The sequence below is a fragment of the Calonectris borealis genome, chromosome 18 (genome assembly GCF_964195595.1).
Source record: "Calonectris borealis chromosome 18, bCalBor7.hap1.2, whole genome shotgun sequence".
Taxonomy (NCBI): domain Eukaryota; kingdom Metazoa; phylum Chordata; class Aves; order Procellariiformes; family Procellariidae; genus Calonectris; species Calonectris borealis.
Genome location: NC_134329.1, coordinates 4,373,773 through 4,394,274, shown reverse-complemented (window position 1 = coordinate 4,394,274; position 20,502 = coordinate 4,373,773). Strand labels below are relative to the sequence as shown.

The window sequence follows — 20,502 nt, the reverse complement described above, 5'->3', positions numbered from 1 at the left end:
CCCTCTGTTTCTCTGTGGGTTGTGAATGCCGGTGTGGTTCTGAAGTGGATCAGATTAATTTTAAAGTACCCAACAGTAATGGGATGATAGTGATGCGAGTAGGTACATGTCCATATAAAATGTATATGCATCTAGGTACTTGATAGGAAAATGAATCAATTTTCCACTATGCCCTAGTTCAGTGTATAGTGGGGAAGAATATGATGAGTTGAGACACAGAAGTCAACTTAATTTTCAGCAAAGCAGAAATGTAGGGGCTGGGAATCTTGACTTCTGTAGACAAAATATTCTCTCCAGTTATCTCAGATGATTCTTTTCTTTTATCATAGGATTGGTAGAGGAACAATCAGAGATCATGCTGAAAACCCTTTTTTAGAAAGTAATTTGAAGAAGGATTTATTTCATGTACCTATGAAAGGGAAGTTTATTCTCATGCTGCTTCTATTTCAGTATTACTGGCTTTTCTGTTTTTGGTCAGTGCTAGAGTTTGGTCTCTCTTACTCATCTTTACCTCTCAAAAATCTACTTTCTCTTTGGTCTTTGTGATTTTTTCTCTAATTGCAGTTTTCCGTGGTCATGAGTTCTCTTGTGAGTAAAACAGCCTTTGGTTGATAGAATAAAATTTTTCTTTGTCTAATAACAAAACAACAATTTCTGTGCAGGGCACTGAGATGAAGAAGCTGTCATGCGTTTAATTGCTTTATTAATACTGCTCTTGGTAAAAAGAAATCCTCGCTATTTCTCTTGCTGGTGATGAAACAAGCAAGAGACTTGTGACTAATACTTCTGTCATGATGCCAGATGATAGGCAGAATGATAGGTCATCTACCTTCTCACAGTAGGAAGAGATAAGAAAACCTTAAACATTCTCCAGCTCTTCTCCATCCACTGGCTACAATATATTCCAGTTCTAAAAATGTTAGTTTTCTGTCTGGCTTTAACAATTTTCTTTCTTTCAGTGGGCCTCTGTCATGACATTGTGAAAATCTTGGGCCACATTCTTCTGCCAATGCTAAAAAAAAAAAGAATGGAGAGCTCTAGAGCTGTAGAGCCATCAGCAATCTCCATCAAATTACCACCCACATCTTCTCCCAAAGTAGACTGGGGGACCAGTTCCCACATTCATTTCTGGAACATTGTCCTCCTTTCATTCCCAGAAGCTGCTTTTAAAGTAAAAAGAAGCTGCTTTAATTAGATTTTTAACCATGTGCTTCTTGGCCCCCCTCTTTCTTTCAAAGATGTTGCTTGCCCACTATCTGCAATTACTTGGGTTATCTTTAAGTTTTAGTAGAAAGCTCATCAGATCAAAAGCTTCTTTTAAAAACTTTCTACCTATTATAAGTAGTACTAAGATCCACATGACTGAAAAATGTTAAATATTTTGTTGTCATTTCCCCCTGCCCTGCTCTGTGAGTTTACATTGTGCTTTTGGCAGTGCTTTGTGTAAAGTCGGTTGCTGATGATGACTTACACTTTTTGGCTTATAAAGAGTTTGGTGTTGCTTCCAAGTCTGCTCCCACTCTCTGTTGCAGAGAACCCTTGCAGAAATGAAAACTTAAAAAGAAAAATCCACCATTTTGAGAGTACTTTCTTAGTAATTAATTCTTAACAAGCCAGTTAAACTACATTTGACAAAAGTTCCTTTTTTAAACAAAGGGAAACAACCCGCCTCAGAGTGGCTGGCAGGTCAAGCCAGCAAGTCTTTTTAACTTGTCTTTACTTATATCTCAATATACTAACCTTTTACTTGGCATCCCCAGTATCTGGGTGAGATTTGCTGGGACTTTATTTCTCCTTAGAGGCACAGGCTTTTCGAACTTGAGATACTTTGGTTTTTAAGGGTAGATTTGCATTTGTTGAATGCTCTTTGCATTTAAGCTCCTGGGAGATATGCTTGTTACTTACTGAATGGGAACTCGGTGGAGTTAATGAAAAATATTCCCTTCCAGGACTAAATCTCTAAAGTTTGCATTCTGATATCCTATTTAAGAGCCTTCAGGATAGGAGCGTCTCAATAAGACTGTACTAAATATAGATAAGATTGCAGTGTCCGTACGATTGCAGTCTCTTTAGTGTCCCCATTCTCTGTTGCTAGAATCCTCCTTTTGCTGGTAGCCAGGGCATTCTACATCTGATGGGCAGAATTTGTGCTTCTAATGCTTTTAATGAATTCAGAATTTATACTAATATTTCTGTTCTTCATTTCATCATCTTTATGTGTGTCTCAAATTTTGTAACTGGCACTTTGCCTGGACGGGTCTATATTCAGATCTGTTTATGCTGCTTGGATAGGATTTCCACTGTTTAAAAGATGCTATTTTTTTCCTCCCTTAAGTTTCATGTCTACCCTTGCATAACCATGCAAATCTTACCCTTCCCTTTATTGGTTATAAGGTCCACATGTTTTCCTGTTACTTTTTAAAAGGCAGATAATTAACTTAGAATGTGCAAGCTCTGACAGTATTTTGTCTCTGGCTGTGTTACACATGCAGATGGATAGGATCATAGAGATCCTTAGCAATGTTATTATTGACTATGGTTATCTGTGTGGCAAAGGTGAGATGCTGATGGATCCGAGGTGGTGGTCCTCCTGGCAGGTGAGTCAATGTAATGGCTTGCTGCTGCTGAAAGGGGGGATGGCTTTGCTTTCACTCATCCTTACCCCTTTTCTGCTCCCTCCTCTGGCTCTTTGGACATACCCCTTCCTTCTTGCTGACTGCTGTACTCATCTCTCTTTTCTAACCCGAAAGAAAGCAGTCAATTTTTTTGGCTGGGTGGATATTCTGTTGAACTGGTTCACAGAGGGGTCTTGTGAGAGCCAGAGCCAACCCAAGTAAGTGGCAGCAGCACATGTCTGGAAGAGGGAGTAAAACCTCTCCATTTTTGGCAGTGGTGAACTGTTAATTCGCCTTTCTGCATCTTGTGAAACTGTATCCTTCGCCCCACGGTGCTCACTGTCCAGCGGAACTCCTGTGCTCCGTTCTCATGTAAAGCCTGATGTAACACGTTTTCCTTCCCTAAATGAGTTGGAATCAGCAGTTATCAAATTATGATCTCCAAGTGGTAAGTGCTCTACGGCTGTGGTAAGGTGTCCTCATAAGTGGTCAAACGTACACATTTGTCATTTCCACCTGAGGGCCCTGGAGCGCAAGCAAACGGGGCTTGCTGTTGCCCAGAGATTTGGAAGCCACTGCTGTGTGTTCGCAATGTTCTGAACTGCCACTGCTAATGGCACTGAGCTACTGCTTAGAAGCTGCTCAGAAGAGTTAGCCTGTGTTGTAACCTCAGTGCTGCTTATGACAATTTTCAGTTCAAGTCGGACCCAACTGCCTACAGTTACGCAAATCTCAACCAAATACAGTCCACCCAGGGCTTAAAAAATGCCCTTGTCCACCCTCATTTCAGTGGGCATGTAGAGGGTTGCTTGGTAGTAGCTGGGTGCCACACACCTCTGCACTTGGCAGTTTTTCTCCAAATCCTGTAGTCCAGAGCCGAGCAGGGTCTGGCGCACAAACGATGGCAGTGTTTTCCACTCTGGTCTACTGTCCTTGTTACTGTTCTCTGCCTGTCTGTTTTCCAGAAGGGCGTGAGAACAAATTGCCCGTTTCAGGTCTCTAAAGAGCATACGTTCGTGCTGAAGGAAGAAAGCTAGTCTGCTGGAGGAGAGGGATGACTTACTTTCCCAACAGCTCCACATGCTGCGAAGGAGGAAGAATAATAGGTAGAGGGAGTCTTTCCTTTCACTGCACAAGGAGGGCAAGCCGACTTTTGGCAAGGTATTAATTATATGGCATCAAGCTGACGTACCTGACTTGGAGAGAGGAGCACGGGTTTGGAGTGGCGTCCGCTGTAGCGTAATTGTAGGGTGTGATAAATTTCCCAGCACTGTGATGCTCTTGCTGCCCACTGGCACTATTTCCATGAGTGTGTTTGCCTGACTGATCAGCCAAGGGACTAGAAATGTCTCGAGCCCTGAGCTTCTGTTTATTCTCTTTACCAGAGCTGTGGTTTAAAATCTCAAGTGTCTTGTTTCCTGCTGTTTCTAGACCCATCCTTGGACTCTTTGCTCTGTTTGATGGAGATCTCCTTTGTACTAGATTTGTTAGATGTTTGTAAAATGGCAGCGTGCGCGCTGTGTTTTGGCCGAGCGCTTGTGGAGTAGCTGCATGCTGATGTAGCAGGAAGGGTCTGGTTCCTCAGATAGCTGGCTTGGCTGAGCCCCTCTTCCTGCAGGAATACAGGGGGTTGGTATTCTGATCAGAGGCCTTGGCCCTGGGAGATTGTCCCTGAGGGGTCAGTTCAGTGGCTGCTTGTTTGGTTTTCATGAATATTTTTTTTGTTGTTTTGGCAGAGGAGAGCAGAGCTTGCTGGACTTTTTTGTACGTTGATCCCTTTCTGAGGGAAGCCAGCAGCAAATAAAAATTCTTATAGCATGCATGGGGAGGGTTAACTTACTATTTCGCACATGTAAGGATAAATAAAGGACTAAAAAGGTTAGTGCATTAGTGACTAATGTTTTTATTTTATTTAAAAATTTTTTTCCATGTAGGATGTGGGCTGAAATCCAGCCCAGGTCAGTACTGAGATGATATTAATTGCTTAGTCGCTGGTGTGAAACATTTACACTCAATTCGGTCTGTTCCTTCCACCAAACAGCCAGGATGCCATTTCACTCTTGTTCAGTTTGAGCGTTGCTGTGTTTGAACAGAGCTAATGTCCTTTACTTTTGTCTGCCTCCTGCCCAGAGACAGTTAGGTCAATACTGGCCTAGTGCCTTTGTCTGGGACTTCCTGGAAATGCCTGAGGATCTATTTGCTGTCAGGCGGAGGTCAGAAATAGATCTTGCACAAGAAGAGCTGCTCTAGGAGAGGACCATCAGAGGCTGTACTTACCCTCCTTGGAGGCCAGAGCTGTTTCCAATTTGGCAGTTGACACACAGGGAGAGAGATGGAGACTCTCTAATTTGTGCAGATTGTTGTTCCTCGTCATCTTTCGAAGGGCTAACTATAACAGCCTGTAGGAACACCAGTCTATTTGCTTTCAAAAGGAGAGGATTCTGACAAAAGACTCGGTAGCAGGTGGAGCTCGTAGCAGGCTGCAGATTAAGACTGAGAAATTCCAACTTAAGTATTTTTAGTAGAGGCCTGAGAGTCAGACTTGCTTTCTATTCTGATACAACGTGGTCTTGCCATGTTATGTTGGGCTCTTCAGGGCTGCATGTCAGTTCTCCATTTATGAAAGGTAGATGATTTTTTTGTGCTATCAAGGGGGTGTGAATGTTAGGGTGAGGATTCTGATTTGTGATCCTCGTTGGAATTCAGGTGCAGTGGCTGCAGATGTTATTGCCTATAGTTGCTGCAGGTCACCGCCTGTTACATCAATATAAAATAAAATACGTGGAGGTTTAACTTTAGGGTATGGAGCTGTCAACTGCTATGACTGAAAAATGTGGCTGAAAATGGCTTCGACTTCTGCTATTAGTGCTGTAACTTGGGGGTGGGACAATCATCCGAGGATGGTAGTGCTTAAATCACGGTGGTCTGAATCACTGGAGGTCATGAGTTGCAGTACTGAGTAAAGGCTGGTTAAGTCTGTGTGAAGCATTTTACATATTACAAACTTTTCTTTTCAGTAAACCAGAACCTGACTTTGTGCTCTTAGACATTGTACAAGTGATGAGATTAGCTCTGCCTGCTGCTTTTGCATGCGCTGTGTCGCAGGATGTGCTGGAGCTATGACTTGCAAACCCTTTACAAACTTTTCCTAACCCTCCTGAAGATTGTTCATAGAGCAGTGGAAGAATGTTTTGACTAAGCTTATCCATCTTTGGTAATTGTTTCCTGTTGTTCAGGACTCGGTTTGAGAGTACACTGAATCTAGATAGAAAGGAACCACGCAAGGGATTATTTTCTCTTTCAGCTTCACACAAATGAGGTCGTCTGTCTGCGAATCGCTATATAGAGGCATTCAAGGCTCGTATAGCTGGGGATCTGGCATTCTCAGAAACATTTGGTAGCTGTGAAACTGAAAACATGTGTTTGTTTAGTGTAAGTTGGGACATGAATTCCGTTTAAGGCACCAGGTCTTAGCATAGGGTGTTTTTCCTGGCATGAGCTGTTTGCTGCTCAGGACTATAAACAGAGGGAAGTAAAAATAAGATGTCTCTTTTCACTTCAAGTGTGGAGAAAGCCATGCTATAAAAAAGAGGATGCTGTATGCGACAGGAAATAACCCTTCCCTCCCTCCCTCCGCGGCACTTTCTGGAAATGAGAAATAAACGGAAGGACACACCTTTGGGAGGGAGTAGGCTCTGAAACCAGAGATGTCACAGTGCTGCTAGTAGGTTCAGGTACTCCTCTTGAGGCAATACCTGAAGAATACAACAGCCAGCTTAAGCTGGACTTGTGTGGCCTTGCTTTGCTCTATGCTGTCCTTAGATCTTCAACGCCAGTAGAATTTGTTCTGCTGGTGTTTCTGTTGACAGCTTCCGAATGCGATAGCCACAGCAGCGGAGTGGAGCTTAGGTTAGTTTGAAGAACTTGAAAAAGCTACGCTTGGTTTAGCAGCTTTTCGGCTGAAAACCAAAAAAACCATATTCAAACCATATTTTCTTTGGAAATTGGTCTGGTACCTTACGTTTTTTTTCTGGAGCGTCAGGTACATCCCTTCTGAGAGGACATGGTACTTAAATCGCAAAGCACTTCCAGTGTGAGGATGCTCAGCAAACCTATAACATCTCTCTGATCATGTAAGCAGTTTTATGTGCCTTGTGAGACTTGAATTCCGTTACCTCAGCCATCTAAAGAACTGTTCTGAGGTAGCAGAAAGGGGATGAAAGTTTTTCTAAGGAAGTTGGAGGAAGGCAGAATGACTATGAGTTTCTCATTTGTAGGTGGTGGTTTGTTTTCTCAGGCAGTTTGAGCTGGGGTCTAATTTAGTGTTCAAGAGCTAAGTGGAAAAAATCTGGTCCTACAGGAAAATCTGTTGTGGTTCCTTCACACAGCTTGGACTATAGGCCAGAGAGTGCTCTGGATTTGTGTTGTTTCATCCAGGAAACTGTGCTGACTCAGATCTTCGAGGCAGTTGCAGTGCCTCTCAGCCTGCGTGCTGCGTTGATGGTCCCATGCCCTGTGGGTCTGGTTAAGGTTAGGTTACCTTCCTGCTAACTCGGTGATGTGAACGGAGCCAGCAGTCGAAGGATTTCCCAGCCTGTTGCATCAAAGATGACAAGAGGTGGGTCTGAGATGCTCACTCAAGGAATGGGGCTGGTGTCAAGCTGCAAACTGGTCAGCTGGTTTCCTGCAGAGCGTCTCCGTGCCCTTGAAAGCCTTGCTGCTGGGTTACACGGGAACTAGTGACCCCTCGTGCTGCTGGCACTCCAGCACCCTGGCCACGCTGACAAATACGCCTTTGCCGAGGTTACAGGGCGGGTCTGGGTTGCAGTGAAATGCTTGTGTTAATGTGAAAGGAAGCGGTGTGGCCAGTTCCAGGAAGGATCTTGCAGTGACCTTTATGGTTTCCAGCACACGTACCAATAGCCCTCTTGCCCCTCAGAGGGATCCGGTGGAAGGTTTGAGCTCACATGATGGCTTCTGTTGGGTTTTTGTAGCATACAGAGTTGGCTCATCTTCAAAGTTTTACGGTCAGGAGTAGTCTCTGTCAAAAGCTAAGTGAAGCTCAGTGGCACAAATGAGAGAGCACCAGTAGGTACATGATGGATGCAGCCCTGCTGATTGAGCCGTATCACAATTCTGGGGCTGCAAAGCCAAAATAGAATGTCAGTGTAAGCTCAGGTGGAGGGGGCTGGTAGTGGTGAGGGATGTCTCCAGAATTTATGAGCATTTCAGCTTGTGCTGTCTGCTGGTTGCTCCCTTTCAGGCTGCAGTTTTTCTGGTCTGCACCTGAGGTGCAGATTAGTTATGGGAGTCAGACTAGAGGATGGGTGATTTCTTTCAGTTAATGGCAGGATGGGGCTGGATTTTACAGTTTCTATCCTGGCCTGAGTTTTGGAGGTGAAAGTATAGTATTTCCTACTTAAAGCAGAAGTTTTATTCACTTACTTAGACAAGGGCTAAATTCTGGCATTGATCTCTTCAAAACATTTTCTAAAAGCTGCTTAAGTCATAGAGTGGCTGGAGCTATGCTTCCAAAAAATGTATCGAGTTTATCTAAAAAAACCAAGCCAACAACCCAGCAAACTTTTACTGGATTAGTAAGTTGAATTAGTTCAGAAAGCGTCTGGTGATCAGCAGGGCGAGTTCCAGGAACAGCGTGGGTTTGCGTGCTGGGGGAAGGGGGGATCGCTGGGCCCTTCCCTTACACTGGCAGCGTGTGGTGGTGTCAGCTCTGCTGAACTACAGCCAGAGCACTCAAGGGTTTGCATTTCATCCCCAAACGTGCTGTGAGTAGTTACTGATAAACAGTTACTGAAATTGCTTTAAACAGCCTGTATCTGCACACTCTTTTACAACCCCGTGCTTGGTGTGGTAGTGGTGCATGTCAGTTGTGACCAGTTAGTTGGCCACAGGCTCTGGAATAAAGTCTCCAGCTTGGATCTCGGTGGTTGGGACAGGAAGCCACAGTCATTGCCGCAGCTGATCATGTAGACCACATCTCACAGTGCAGTGTCTTGTCTTTGTTTAGACATTTGCTGATGGTGGTCAGAGCTGGGTGCATGGGCTGCTGTACTGGGGAAAGCTAACTGGTTTGGCTGTCCGTATTCGAGTTATGGCATAGATGGGATTCACGGTGGCTGCCATCACGTGATTTTGAAAGCAGTTCTGTCTGTCACGGGATGAATTCTTTCTTAGTTTGTCTCTGCAGCCTGGTGTAGCTAGGCATAACAACTACCAGATGGTTGCCTTTGCTGTTAAGCTTTTCTGAAGCACCCACACAACTTTGTAAATCAGTGCCACAAATGCATAGTCTTGCTTATTCTAAGGGGCAGTGTTGGTTTCAGAGAACAGAGAACCTTCAAGGATTTCATGGATATCGTCTTCTGTCGGAGTTCACCATACGGAGTTCACATACTGATACTAGTCTGGACATTCTTCTTATTAAGGAGTGACACAAAGCATGACTTGCACCAATACCTTGATAATGAGAAAGCGCAAGGCTTCGAATAAACATCAGTCACTAGAATACATGAAAGAAATAGCTGAGTGATTTTTTGACCGTGTCATCTGAACTTCCTCTAGGCAGGTCTAGACAATGTGAAGTAAAAATACCAGTGGCTGCTCTGTAGTGGTACTCCAGCAGTTGTTAGGTCTGGCAAATGACTTATCTTTGTGCCTTGAATTTTTCTGTATCTTAAATAACAATCTGTCCCTGCTTCACAAGAGAGCCGAGAGCTGTTACGTATCCCGTGTTCTAACCACCTTCTCAACATATTGGTTAAATTTTAGAAAACTTCTAAATGTCTCCTCCTCAAAATGTTTTAGAAAGTAAGCCAAGCTATTTTACATGCTTTCTATATATGTGAGCCAGAGAACTTCGGGGTTTTAAGAGCATCTAATTGCACTTCAAATTTTTAAGGTCTCGTTTTGAATGTAGTCTTTGTATTTTATTGCTTTTGTAGTCTCTGATCTTTTTGCATTTAAAAACATTGATTAGGATATAATGCCTTAAGAACCTGTTATTACATATCTTTCACCTGCGTAAAAGCCTGCGTTCACCTGTTTGTTCATGGTTTTCCTATTTCTGATAATGCTCTTAAGAAGGGAATTCCTGTCGTCAGTGTTGCTCTTTGGGGCTGCCCACCCCTTCCAGACTCAGACTCGAGGGCAGTGAGAAGCCCTGTAGGAAGGCTCCAACAAGTCTTTTTGATGCAGCTCTTCTAGAGCATTGCAAAAGTTTCTTTTGAAAGGCGATTTAATAGGATAAATATACCCAAGCTCCCCATTCCTCTGCAGTTACTCACAATGTAAAACTGTCTTGCCAGGGATTGGGTTACCGCCCCGAGCTGTCTCCCTATATGTGAGCTGGAGTTGCGTTTACTCCTGGAGGTGGGGGAGAGAAGACTTACTTGAACCTAATGAGATTTTTAAAGTTTGGATTCAGGGATTTTGCAAAGAGGCTGCTCAGATGACTCTGCAAGCTCAGGGTTCGGTTCTGGAGATGCAATTCCCCTCGTTCTTTTAGGGGACAGCAAAAATCAAGGATTTGAATTCGGCATCTTACAGGTATTAAGAAAAAAGGGCTGGAGAATGGTGTGTCATTCTGCAAATGAGGGGTCTGCGATTTGTCTTACGCCGGGTGAGACATGATTATCATGTAAAGACCATGTCCTCACTTAGACCTGCCCTTACGGCTATCTTGCTTTTTATTTCCGTTTGCCAGTCCTCTGGGAATCTTCTGCTGCCTAAGCCAGGAAAACCTGGAGCAGTTCTAGTTATGTGGGTAAACAGGGGCGTGGGGAAGAACAGGGGAGGTGCGGACACCTGTTCTCTGCAGCTGCATCAGAGAAGCACTGTAGTTTGTGCTCAGACATCTCCTCCTGATCGCCCAGTGAGCTGTGTCGGGGCTGCCAGGGACCTGTGGCAGCGAGATGCCGGGGGAGATGGGACGCTGCGGCTGAACGCTGAAGGCGTTTGCTCTGCGTGGTGGCTGGATGAAGAATCCTGTCTCCAGTGTCGCTTACTTTCCAGATGTCCCATGGAAGAAGCAGAGCTACAGGCAACGTGCGGTTTGGATGCGCAGATGTGGCTTTCAGCTGTTGAAAATGAAAGGCCGATATCTGAGGCATTTGAAGTATCTTGCCTCAGTTATGCTTCCATTTCCTTCCCAGCAGTAGATGAGATGTAGAAGAAAACTTGACCACCATCCTTCTGATCTGCGTACTATATTGATGTTGCTCTGATTTGCTGTGTCAGCATGGCTTAATAGCTCATCCTCTGTTGTTGGGAGAGATGAACTGCATATGGAAATCTGAGGTAGTTTTCTCTCTTCTGGCACTAATGCTGTCATCTTTGAGCTGACTGAGTATGCTGTGTCTCCAGCCCTCACACAGGCTGGAGTTATGCTGGACACTCAGCAGAGGAAGGCTTCTCCTTAACAGAGGAAAGCAAATTTAGATTTCTCTAAATTGCCTCACTTTAAAAAAACAAAACCAAAAACAACCTAGGCCGCTTATGAATAGTGGAAAACTACTTACTGCTTGAGGAAAAATTAGCATTAAAAAGTTGCTTGATGTCAAATGTGAATTCGTTGATGCCTTGTCATGTAGGTTTTTCCAGAACTAGTTCATGATGTGTTCTGCTTCACTGTGCCGGCTTAATCCAGGAGCATTTTTGAGATGCACAGAAGGCACAGGAAAAGGAGAGTGAAAAAAGAGTATGGTTTGATACGCATGGGAAGATACATGTAAATATCTTCTTTTTTCTTTTTAGTAACTATCTATTTAAGGGGGCTATCTATTTATCTGAGTGTGGCTCAGATTTATAGAAAATGCATCAGTACCAAGGGACCCCCGTGTTATCCATTCCGGTTCTGTACCTCAGAACTGCGTTGTGATCCCTAGGCTGGCGTTACTGCTATTTATCAGACAAACGTGAGAAGCTGAAGAATGTGCCCCTGCGGCTGCACACGAGGCCGTTTCTGCTGGAGGATACTGCATTTGCAGGACAGCGAGTGCTGACACGCAGCGATGGCGAAGGAGCCTGTGTCGGAGCCCCTGGAATGCGGGAGCTGTTCCTCAGCCTGACAGAGGTGTGGGCCGGGGAGATAGCGCAGGAACGTGCAGTGTATAACTTGGGAGATGAGTACTCTTTCCAGTGCAGCTTGAACTGGTAAATGGGACTTACCCTAAGCTATTGTCCTGCTCTTTCATCTTGCTGATTTTCTTGGTAAAAGGGATTTTTTCTGAGCAGTTCAATGCATTGGACGTCAGCTTGAGAGTTCTTGTCCCAAGCTGTCTAAATGACTAGCAGAGCTTTGGCAGATGCTGGGAACTACCTTGAAGCAATGCAGTTGGTATTAAGGACCACTCATAGATCTCTAATGTATATGCAGAGCTGTGTGTTAGGATTTGCAGACCAGAATCCCAGGGACCTTGTAGTTAATAATGATTTTTGGCAAAAGGGAGGGAAGGGATAGAGGGGCAGACTAATGCACCTGGACCTCCAGATGTCTTGGAATGCTTTACAGCAGTAAAGGTATCAAATGTGACATCATTCTTTAACTGTCCCTCCTCTACAGGAAAATCTGTATAGAAAAAACACTTGAATGCAAACACAGATGTCCTCCCATACTGGGGAGGATGTGGTTGGAGTAGCCCTCTGGCCTGAACGTGCTTTCACTTGAGCATGTAATTTTTGGGTTGCCCTGTGGAGGGAGGAGGACTCTGCCCTTCTCTGCCTCTGTCTCGTGTTTGCATGCAGCTTGAGCAGGTGCTTGGCCAAGCTGCCTGAGCCGGCGGGGTACCCAGGCGCACGCTGAGATGCGCTGTGCTGCAGCGGACGGCGAGTTAGGGTTCTGTCAGCTGTGCGACTGCACCAGCGTAGTGATGGCAGGGAGTGTCTGGGCTGGTGGCGTTGTAGCGAGTATCCCTCCCTCTTCCACACCCCACTGAGCAGCACGCTGTTAACAGTGGAAAATACAAATTTCTATATGCACAGCCCATGCCTGTGGGTAGGCTGAGCCCTGCTGAGCCTTTGGAAACTGGGCTCTGTGATTCCACTCCATCCACGCGTCTGTGAGCTGATGTTTTGTCTGTGGGTTGTGTTAGTAGCTTCTTGTAGGGGTGAGAATGCAAGGAGGGGTGATCTTGTGGAGGAGCAATGGCTTGAAAATCTAGTATAACCCTGCCTGTTTTGCTTTATTGCTACAAAATGGTTAAATCCATCCTCTAGAGATAAATGATCTCTGATCTTTTAACCTTGGGAGATTCTGCCTCCTAGAGCTGTTTCTGTAGTACTTTAGAGAGTGTTTGGGGCAGCAGTAAAACTGTGGTTGTTTCCAGAGTGCTGGGCGGTAGCCCCCGAGGTGCCGCAGCCTGTGCTGGCGTGAAGATGCACGTCTCCGTGGGGAGGCGCAGCACACGTGGCACCGGTGGAAAGTTTCCGTGTGCCTAAAATAGGGACAGGTTCCCGGCTCTGCGGGGATGAGCAAGTGAGGTGAAGTCACTGCCAAGTTACCCATTGCTGTCGGGTTTCATCTTTCTGTCCATGTAGGGAGGTCGTGGTGCCCTCTGACGGCTGGTGCTCATGTGAACTGGTCGTTAGCGTGGTCCAGTCAACTGCTTCCCACGGGCTGGGAGGGACTGACTGGTTGATTTACACCTCCTGCCGCACTGTCCCTCAGGAGTCGCCTTGGGAAGGAACACTTCATTACCCAATAAATCGATCGAACCTTTAATATTTCTATTTAAGTATTTAATATCCTATTTAAGGAGCGGTCACTGTAGTGAACTCAGTCCTGTAACATGAGGTGCAGCGCTGCACAAGGCACAGCGTCTTTGTTACAGTTCACCAGGTTACAGCTGTCTGGTCCCTTCTGCAAAAGAGAGTGAGCGATGCATCTTTTTTCCATTAGTAAATCTCCCTTCTTTTCCCCCATCTCTGATCTCATGTTGTCTTCTGGTAGCGTTAAAACGTTGCACAAATCCTAAATGAATGCACAGTGCTTTGGGACCTCTTGGGATGAGGTGCTGCATGGAAAACAAGATGTTAATCCCTTTGGTGGGCTTTGAATAATTGCCTCAGGTCGGTCTCTGGCCTGCAAAACTCCCTCGGTTGTCCTCCAAGGGAGCGGTCTGCAGCCCGTGCCTGTGGGTTGCAGTCGCTTCCCTCCCGCAGGGTGGGTGGACTGAGTGGGTGCCGTGCCACCAGCGCCCTCGCCCTGCCCTCCTCGGGGCAGTTCTGCTGCCGTTGTTGGACCCTTTGAACGGGCGCAACTCCCCAGTCCAGCAAAACTTCAGGGAACTGTGGGTGCTGACGGGATTGGATCGGAGAACAGTTTGTGTGGTAGGAAGCAGCACCGGGGATGGGTGCGAATGGGGAAGACCTTCCCTCTGTTGTGGCTGTGAGCTTGGAGGGAGCGACTGGGGCGTGAGAAGGGTGAACCCTGGGTTTGTAGAACGCGGGGTGAGCAAGCACGAGGAGAGGTCCTTTGGCACCCGTAAACCGGTGTGTGAGCGCCTGTCCTGCTCCTGGGCTGCTGGCTTGCTCCTTTTCCCGTCCCGCCGGTGGTCCCGCCGGTGGGGTGGTGCCTTCGGCATGGGTTGTGAAGTTGCAGTGCAGTTTGAGTAACCCAGTGATTCCTCTCCAGCCTTTTCTCCTCCCTCGCTTCCTGTTCCTCAGCTCTGCCTTGTTTGCTCAAGTCAGGAAGGGGGAGGGTATGGGGGAAGTTAATCATTAAACTGTAATGTCTTCTCCTTAACTCCTTCACGACTGGGGGCACAGTGCTCCTGGTATTTCCAGGCCCCTCTGCTGCAGACTTGTAAAAGTAAACCAGTAGATCTAGCTGAACTCACTTCTGTGCCGTTCGGAAAAAGCAGTGGATTTCTGTCCGATGGTTCATTCAGCAGGGTGCTGAGCCGAGGAGGAGAATTTTGTGGCGACATGGTTACATCTGCCTGTCCTGCAGTGAGGGCTGGGGGTGGAGGGTGAAAAAACGGTTTGGGTCCCCTCTGCAGGGCTGGAGGAGCCCAGCACCCTCCTGGGATTCTCACTTCCTGGTGGAGTTTGATTTGCCTTTGTCATTGGTGGGGAGAAGCAAAAACCACACCTTCTCGGATAGCACTGCTCTTGGAGGTTGTGTGCGCGAAACCTCCAGTCATAGGACCTGCCTGGTTGAAGGAATCGCAGCTCTTCAGCAGTTCCCTTGAGGTATGTGCCTTTCACTCTGGAATCCACCAGCTGTTCTTTTGCTTAAAAGGAAGATTAAGTTCATTTTTCCCCAGCTGCAGAACGCTTGTATCCCTTTGGAGAGACTGCTTCTGGGGTATTTTGGCCCCTGTAGGAAGATGCTTAATGGCTTAAATGATTTGGAGCATCTTTTTGGCTAAATGAAGGGTGTATAGAATTAGTTCAACACAGTATTTCATTTGCTAATGGCTGTATTCTGTTCTCTGAGGGCAGGACTGCTTTTTTTTATTTTTTTTTTGTGATGCTTTGGTTTGTGGAAGAGAGTGAATATAAAAGCAGCACCTTCCTCGTCTTGTAATGCAATAATACTGTCCTCCATTTGACCCTTTAATATATTTTCTTGAAGGGTTGCTAAGTGCGTTGGCTGGTGTGGTCTGCTCTGCTCAGGAAGTGGCTTTGAGCTGGCAGGTGCCTGCCCTCGTGGAGCCGGTAGGCAGCCATTAGGGCGAGCGCTTGCTCGGTTGCTGTTCTGGTGCCACCGGGTAACTTCAGACCTGGTGGAGGGTGCTGCAGCGTGGCTACGCTCAGGCTGAGCCCTCGCAGCCCAAACCTGCGCATCAGGTACCCGCTGTGCGCGGGAGGAGAAAGACAAGCCCTGCTCCCTGAGACCGCCTGAGGACAGTGGGGTCTGCGTGGAGGGGAGGGAGGTCCAGGGGGTTTCTGAGAGCCCCCTCTCCAAATTCTGCCGAAGTTGTGTTACTGGTGTCTGGCTGAACTCCACATCTCTGAAGGGACCTGCCAGGTATGTCCTGATGCTCTTCTAACGGAGAGCGCCGATGTCCCTAGCGAACCGGCTCCTCTCTAATAGCCTTAAAGAGGTGCGCACTGGAGCCTGCTGCCCCAGTGGAAAGCTGGGCACCCGGCCAGTGAGGCTTTCTTTGGAGAGCGAGTACAGTGCAGACCTGCCGTCGCTCGCAGGAGTTTCCCCCACCGGGGACTGCAGCAGGCTCCGCAGGGTGGGTTCACGGGGCAGAAGGTCCAACACGTCGGGATTTGCCTGTGAGTCACCGCAGAGGAGTGCAGGGTTGGGAATGGGCAGAGGATAGTTTGCAGGAGGAAACCCGGAAAGGTGGGAATGCCTTCTCATGTATTTTTCCTGCTTTAAGATTTCTGAGAGGTGCTGACCGTGTGACGTGGGTTCCTCTGCCTGGCATAAGTGCCGGTGTTTCTACCCGGTGGAAGTTTTTCTTCTCTTCAGGAATTTGTGAGCAGTCTCCACCCAGCAAGTTGAGAATTGTTTCCAGGAGAAGAAATGGCGTTTACCTGGCAGCCTCTGGAAACTAGTTAACTGTTTGTGTGATGTACTGAGAGGGACTTTTGTTAGGAAAACTGAAGCACATACTCCTGTTGCGCTGATGGTCTAATTTGAAAGTTTCATGCTTCTTCCACTACCTTAGACTCTGGAGAAAACTTCTTCCGAGATCTTGTTTCCTGCAGAAAGCAGTGCCTGCGGCCACAGTAAATGACTCTGTGATGATGTGGGGCCTGTAATTAGTCTGTGTCAATATCCTGTTGCGAGTCGATCTCTGGGCAGGTTTCTCCTAGGTTGCTGTTCTGCAGGGTGCAGTGAGACTACCGGCCCCTGTTGTTGGGTGGTTTTCCAGTTAAGACAAAAATCTGAGACTGACACAGTTTTTTTGGCTGCTTTGTTACTTCTTGGCATTTTCTTTGTGCTAGAAATTTGATTAGCCCATTCAGTCCTGGGCTGCAGGGATGTTTTTCAGGGCATTTAGTAAGTCACCCTAGATGAAGAGTCTTCCCAAAGACCTTCTGATACAGATATCCTGAATGAGAAGAAAGAGAAGAAGCTGTAGTCCAGGATTTTACCTTTTTTTATTATTTTTCTTTTCTTTCCCATAGATGCCTTATTGGCAGACCTGGAATCCACCACCTCACACATCTCCAAACGACCAGTGTTTCTAACGGAGGAAACACCTTACTCCTATCCAACTGGAAACCACACGTACCAAGAGATTGCTGTGCCACCTCCAGTGCCGCCGCCACCTTCCAATGAGGCCCTGAATGGCACTGTGATTGACCCCTTAGATCAGTGGCAACCCAACGTATCCAGATACGTCCACCAGCAAGTAAGTGAATGTGTGCGGATGGGGAAGGGTGCATGCTTGTTTTGTTGGTGCAGTATCTCTCAAGGAAGTAGACAAGGGGAGGGAGGAGCAAGAAGTGAGGCTGAGTTTGGCTATGAACAGAGTGGGGAAACGGGGGAAGGTGTGGGTTTTTAATAGAACTAACTGGTTGGAGCAAATGGTAGAAAGGAATTTGAAACCCATCGTCATTGTTCCGACAAAATGGTAGTGTGATGAGATTAGTGTTAGTCATCTCTCTTGTAGCCTGTGGAAAGCAGACTGGGGGTTTCCAGCACAGATCTGCGACTCATAGGCAAATCTGAAGCAAGTGGAGAACTGTTGTTCCTGGTGGGGGGTTGCAATGCAGTAGTGTACATACTTGTTTTGTATTCTCTGTTTCCAATGCAAATCTCATTTCCACAGCCTCAGTCCCAGTCTCCTATATACAGCTCTAGTGCCAAAAGCTCCAGTACCTCTGTTCCTAGAGACGGGCTCAGCTCTCCTTCTCCCCGTGCCAGTGAAGAGGAACACGTCTACAGGTATCTTGTCCTGTTAAGAGATAAACCTGACTTGCAACTTGAGCCTGCTGTGGCTCAAGCTGCATTCCATAAGTGGAAACAAAGACTTCTCCCCGTGTATGTTGTGTTGCCTTGTGTTGGTTTTGATTACCTCTTTTGTAAGAGGCCACTGTCACTTTCATACTCGGTTCAAACATTGACCTGGCCCTTTGGTTTGCTCAGCTGCAGAAGAAGTTAAGATAGAACAGGATCTGGATTGACTTGTGAAGGGTACGATCCAGAGACAAGTGACAAATCCATCCCCCTGTTAAGCAGCCCAAAATTTCTTTAGGAGGCGGGTGGCCTTTGGGTCAGTTTTCCCAGGGAACTCAGTTACCTGTGGCCTAGCAGGATGTGCATTGATTTGAATTTTCAAGTAAATTAGAACTTAAAATTTTCATCTCAGTACATGATAGATAGATAACTAGATTATACTCGCAAAGGCAACTGCTTTTACACTGAGAGGTTGGAGGAGTAGCCTGTACGGTAGGACAGACCGTTCTGCTGACGTGGGGATGAGTGAGGAAGAGGCTGTCAGAACTTCATCTCTGATGTCCCTGTACAGCGCACTCTGTCCTGGGAACCCTGGGAACCTTCTTACAGTGTGGAGACGGGTGTTTCTCTGGTGTCTTGTTCTGACCATGCCTAGCTCTTTCTGCTGAGCAGGAAGGTGCTTTCAACCAGAACTAACTCTGGGTAGAGGCAGGCATATCCAGAGATGGCCCAATGAAGGCAGGAATTGCAATTTTTTCAGATGGCTGCATGCAATTAATACAAAATGGAGGTAATTACAGCCATAAGTCCTCGTGTGCACGGGTCTGGCATGACTTGGTTCTGGTGTGACTTGGGTCGGGAAGAAGTATGCCCTCCTCAGATTCCATATGTGGATTTTTTTTTTTCAATCTGAAGAGAAAGATAATAACTGCCCTTATGGAATTTCATAATTGTCACTGGTGTTATAGATGTCAGAGTCCTAAAGCCTGTTACACATTAACTTTCTGAGCATAATATGGTAGTGTGCGCAAAACAGAAGTTCCCATTTTGGATTTGGAAAGTATCTTTTTGATAAAATAAGAACCCCTGCAGCCTTAGAAGTTATTTGTAAAACTAGGAGAAAATAATTTCCCTGCCATTGATGATGGGAAGACCGTTATTATAGTGTGATTACTATAAAAATCACCGCATTGCTGCTAAGTTTTGCTTTGAAACAGTTTGCAGTTGTGTGTGGTAAATGGGATCACTCATATAAGATAACGAATAATTACAGCCAGTGTTTTATACACGCTGTGCACAGGTAAACTTCTTTCAAGGCTTGTGTATTTAACACAATAGAAAATAGTTTCAAAATACTTTCTTATAAATTTATTAGAGTTCCCCAAATTAAAGGTTTGAGGACTTGAAAAGAGACCTTGAGTGCTGCAAGAGGCTACCACATAACCTGCTGCTTTTGACTTTTTGTTGATAGCTTGAGGTTTGTACTTTGCCTCTTTCTCCAGTTTGTGCTGGCCCTGCATTCCCTTGCTTCAGGGGGGAGGTTTTTGCTGCTTGGTGTGATGTCAGCAGAAAAAAGTCATTTTCCTGTATGCCAGCTAATGGTTCTGCTGCTGTTGTGTGCGTCTTGGATCTGCAGACGGTTAACTCTTCGCTACAGGGCCATACAGCACACAGTCCTAAAACCTGAGGCCCTGTCCATCAGTGCTATTTCTTTGTAACTGACAACTGAAGATGTGGCTAAGCAGCGCCTGCGTTGTAGTCATTTCACAAAGCACACATCATCTTTCCCCCAGAGCTAAAAGCACCAGCTTGAAAAGCATACAGTACATATGTAAACTTTGTGAACCTAATGTAGGTTTCCTTCCATCCTTCTGCTGTATCTTGACGCAGGAGTTTCACACTTCCCTTTTATCTTTAGCTTCCCGAACAAGCAGAAGTCTGCAGAACCATCTCCCACAATGACCAGCTCCTCCCTGGGCAGCAACCTCTCAGAACTGGACAGACTTCTTCTGGAACTGAATGCTGTTCAACATAATCCCGCCAGTGGCTTCCCAGCAGGTAAGGAATAGCAAGACATTTGGTATGAGTGGATAGTTTGATTCTCAAAGTAGTAGCCTACTTTTTCCTTCTGACACCCTTATTGAGGGAGACCCCTCCAGCTCCTGATCAGAGATTCATTTAGTATGGTCGGGATCTCTTGAGGTCTGTGGTGCAGCACCCTGCTCAAAGCAGGGCCAACTTCAAAACTGGCTCTAACTAAAGTTTCAAAGTTAGATGAGGTTGCTCAGGCCCTTGCGCTTTAAGTTCTGAATATCCTCAAAGATGGATATTCTGCAAGATTTCTGGGCAATTTGTTGCTCTTGCCTGTGATTAGCACGTATGTATGGACCTAGGGGTCTGAATGACTCTTTTCTGCTCCCTTTCTTAAGATGAAGCCAGCAGAAGCCCATCACTGCCCAGCGTGACTGGACCTCACTATGTCGTCCCAGAGAGCAGCAGCTCTGTGGGAGGGAAGGCTGCACCCCCTACGAAAGAAAAGCCAAAGCGAAATGGTGCACGTGGGATCGAAGATGTGCGTCCCAGTGTGGAGAGCCTGCTGGATGAGCTAGAGAGTTCTGTGCCAAGTCCAGTGTGAGTAGTGTTTTGGTGGTTGCTGGCTTGGGTGGGGTGGGACAGGCTTTCGTGGGAATAGTGACTGTAGTGTAGGGGCAGATGCTGCAGGAGAGTGACAGGCAGAAGATGGGCTTTGTCTAAAGGGTCAGAAATCAAGCAGGTGCATGACGATGCTGGTGCTCTTTTCTCTGCTCCTGGATGAAAAAATACGTAAGTCATGTTACAAAAGGTGGATTGTTCAAACTCAGATTTAAAGCCGATCACAAATACCCACTGTCTGACAAAATGAGTGTGTGCTCATCGTCCGTTCCTTAATGGATGGTGCACATGTGTGTACACTCGTGTTAGGCTTGGCAGAGGGACAGGGTCTGCGTGTGTTATGGAAGCTGG

The 20,502-nt window shown here is 46.3% G+C and overlaps 1 protein-coding gene across 2 annotated transcripts in view; it reads left to right on the top strand.

Annotated features, from left to right (window-relative positions):
• Positions 1 to 20,502, top strand: part of PXN (paxillin) — a 44,693-nt gene that overhangs the window by 8,838 nt on the left and 15,353 nt on the right. For both annotated transcript variants that reach the window (XM_075167308.1, XM_075167307.1), the window contains 4 exons: positions 16,725 to 16,951; positions 17,372 to 17,487; positions 19,418 to 19,557; positions 19,929 to 20,130. In XM_075167308.1, coding sequence (XP_075023409.1) covers positions 16,725 to 16,951; positions 17,372 to 17,487; positions 19,418 to 19,557; positions 19,929 to 20,130 — 685 coding nt within the window. The remainder of the gene's footprint in view (positions 1 to 16,724; positions 16,952 to 17,371; positions 17,488 to 19,417; positions 19,558 to 19,928; positions 20,131 to 20,502) is intronic.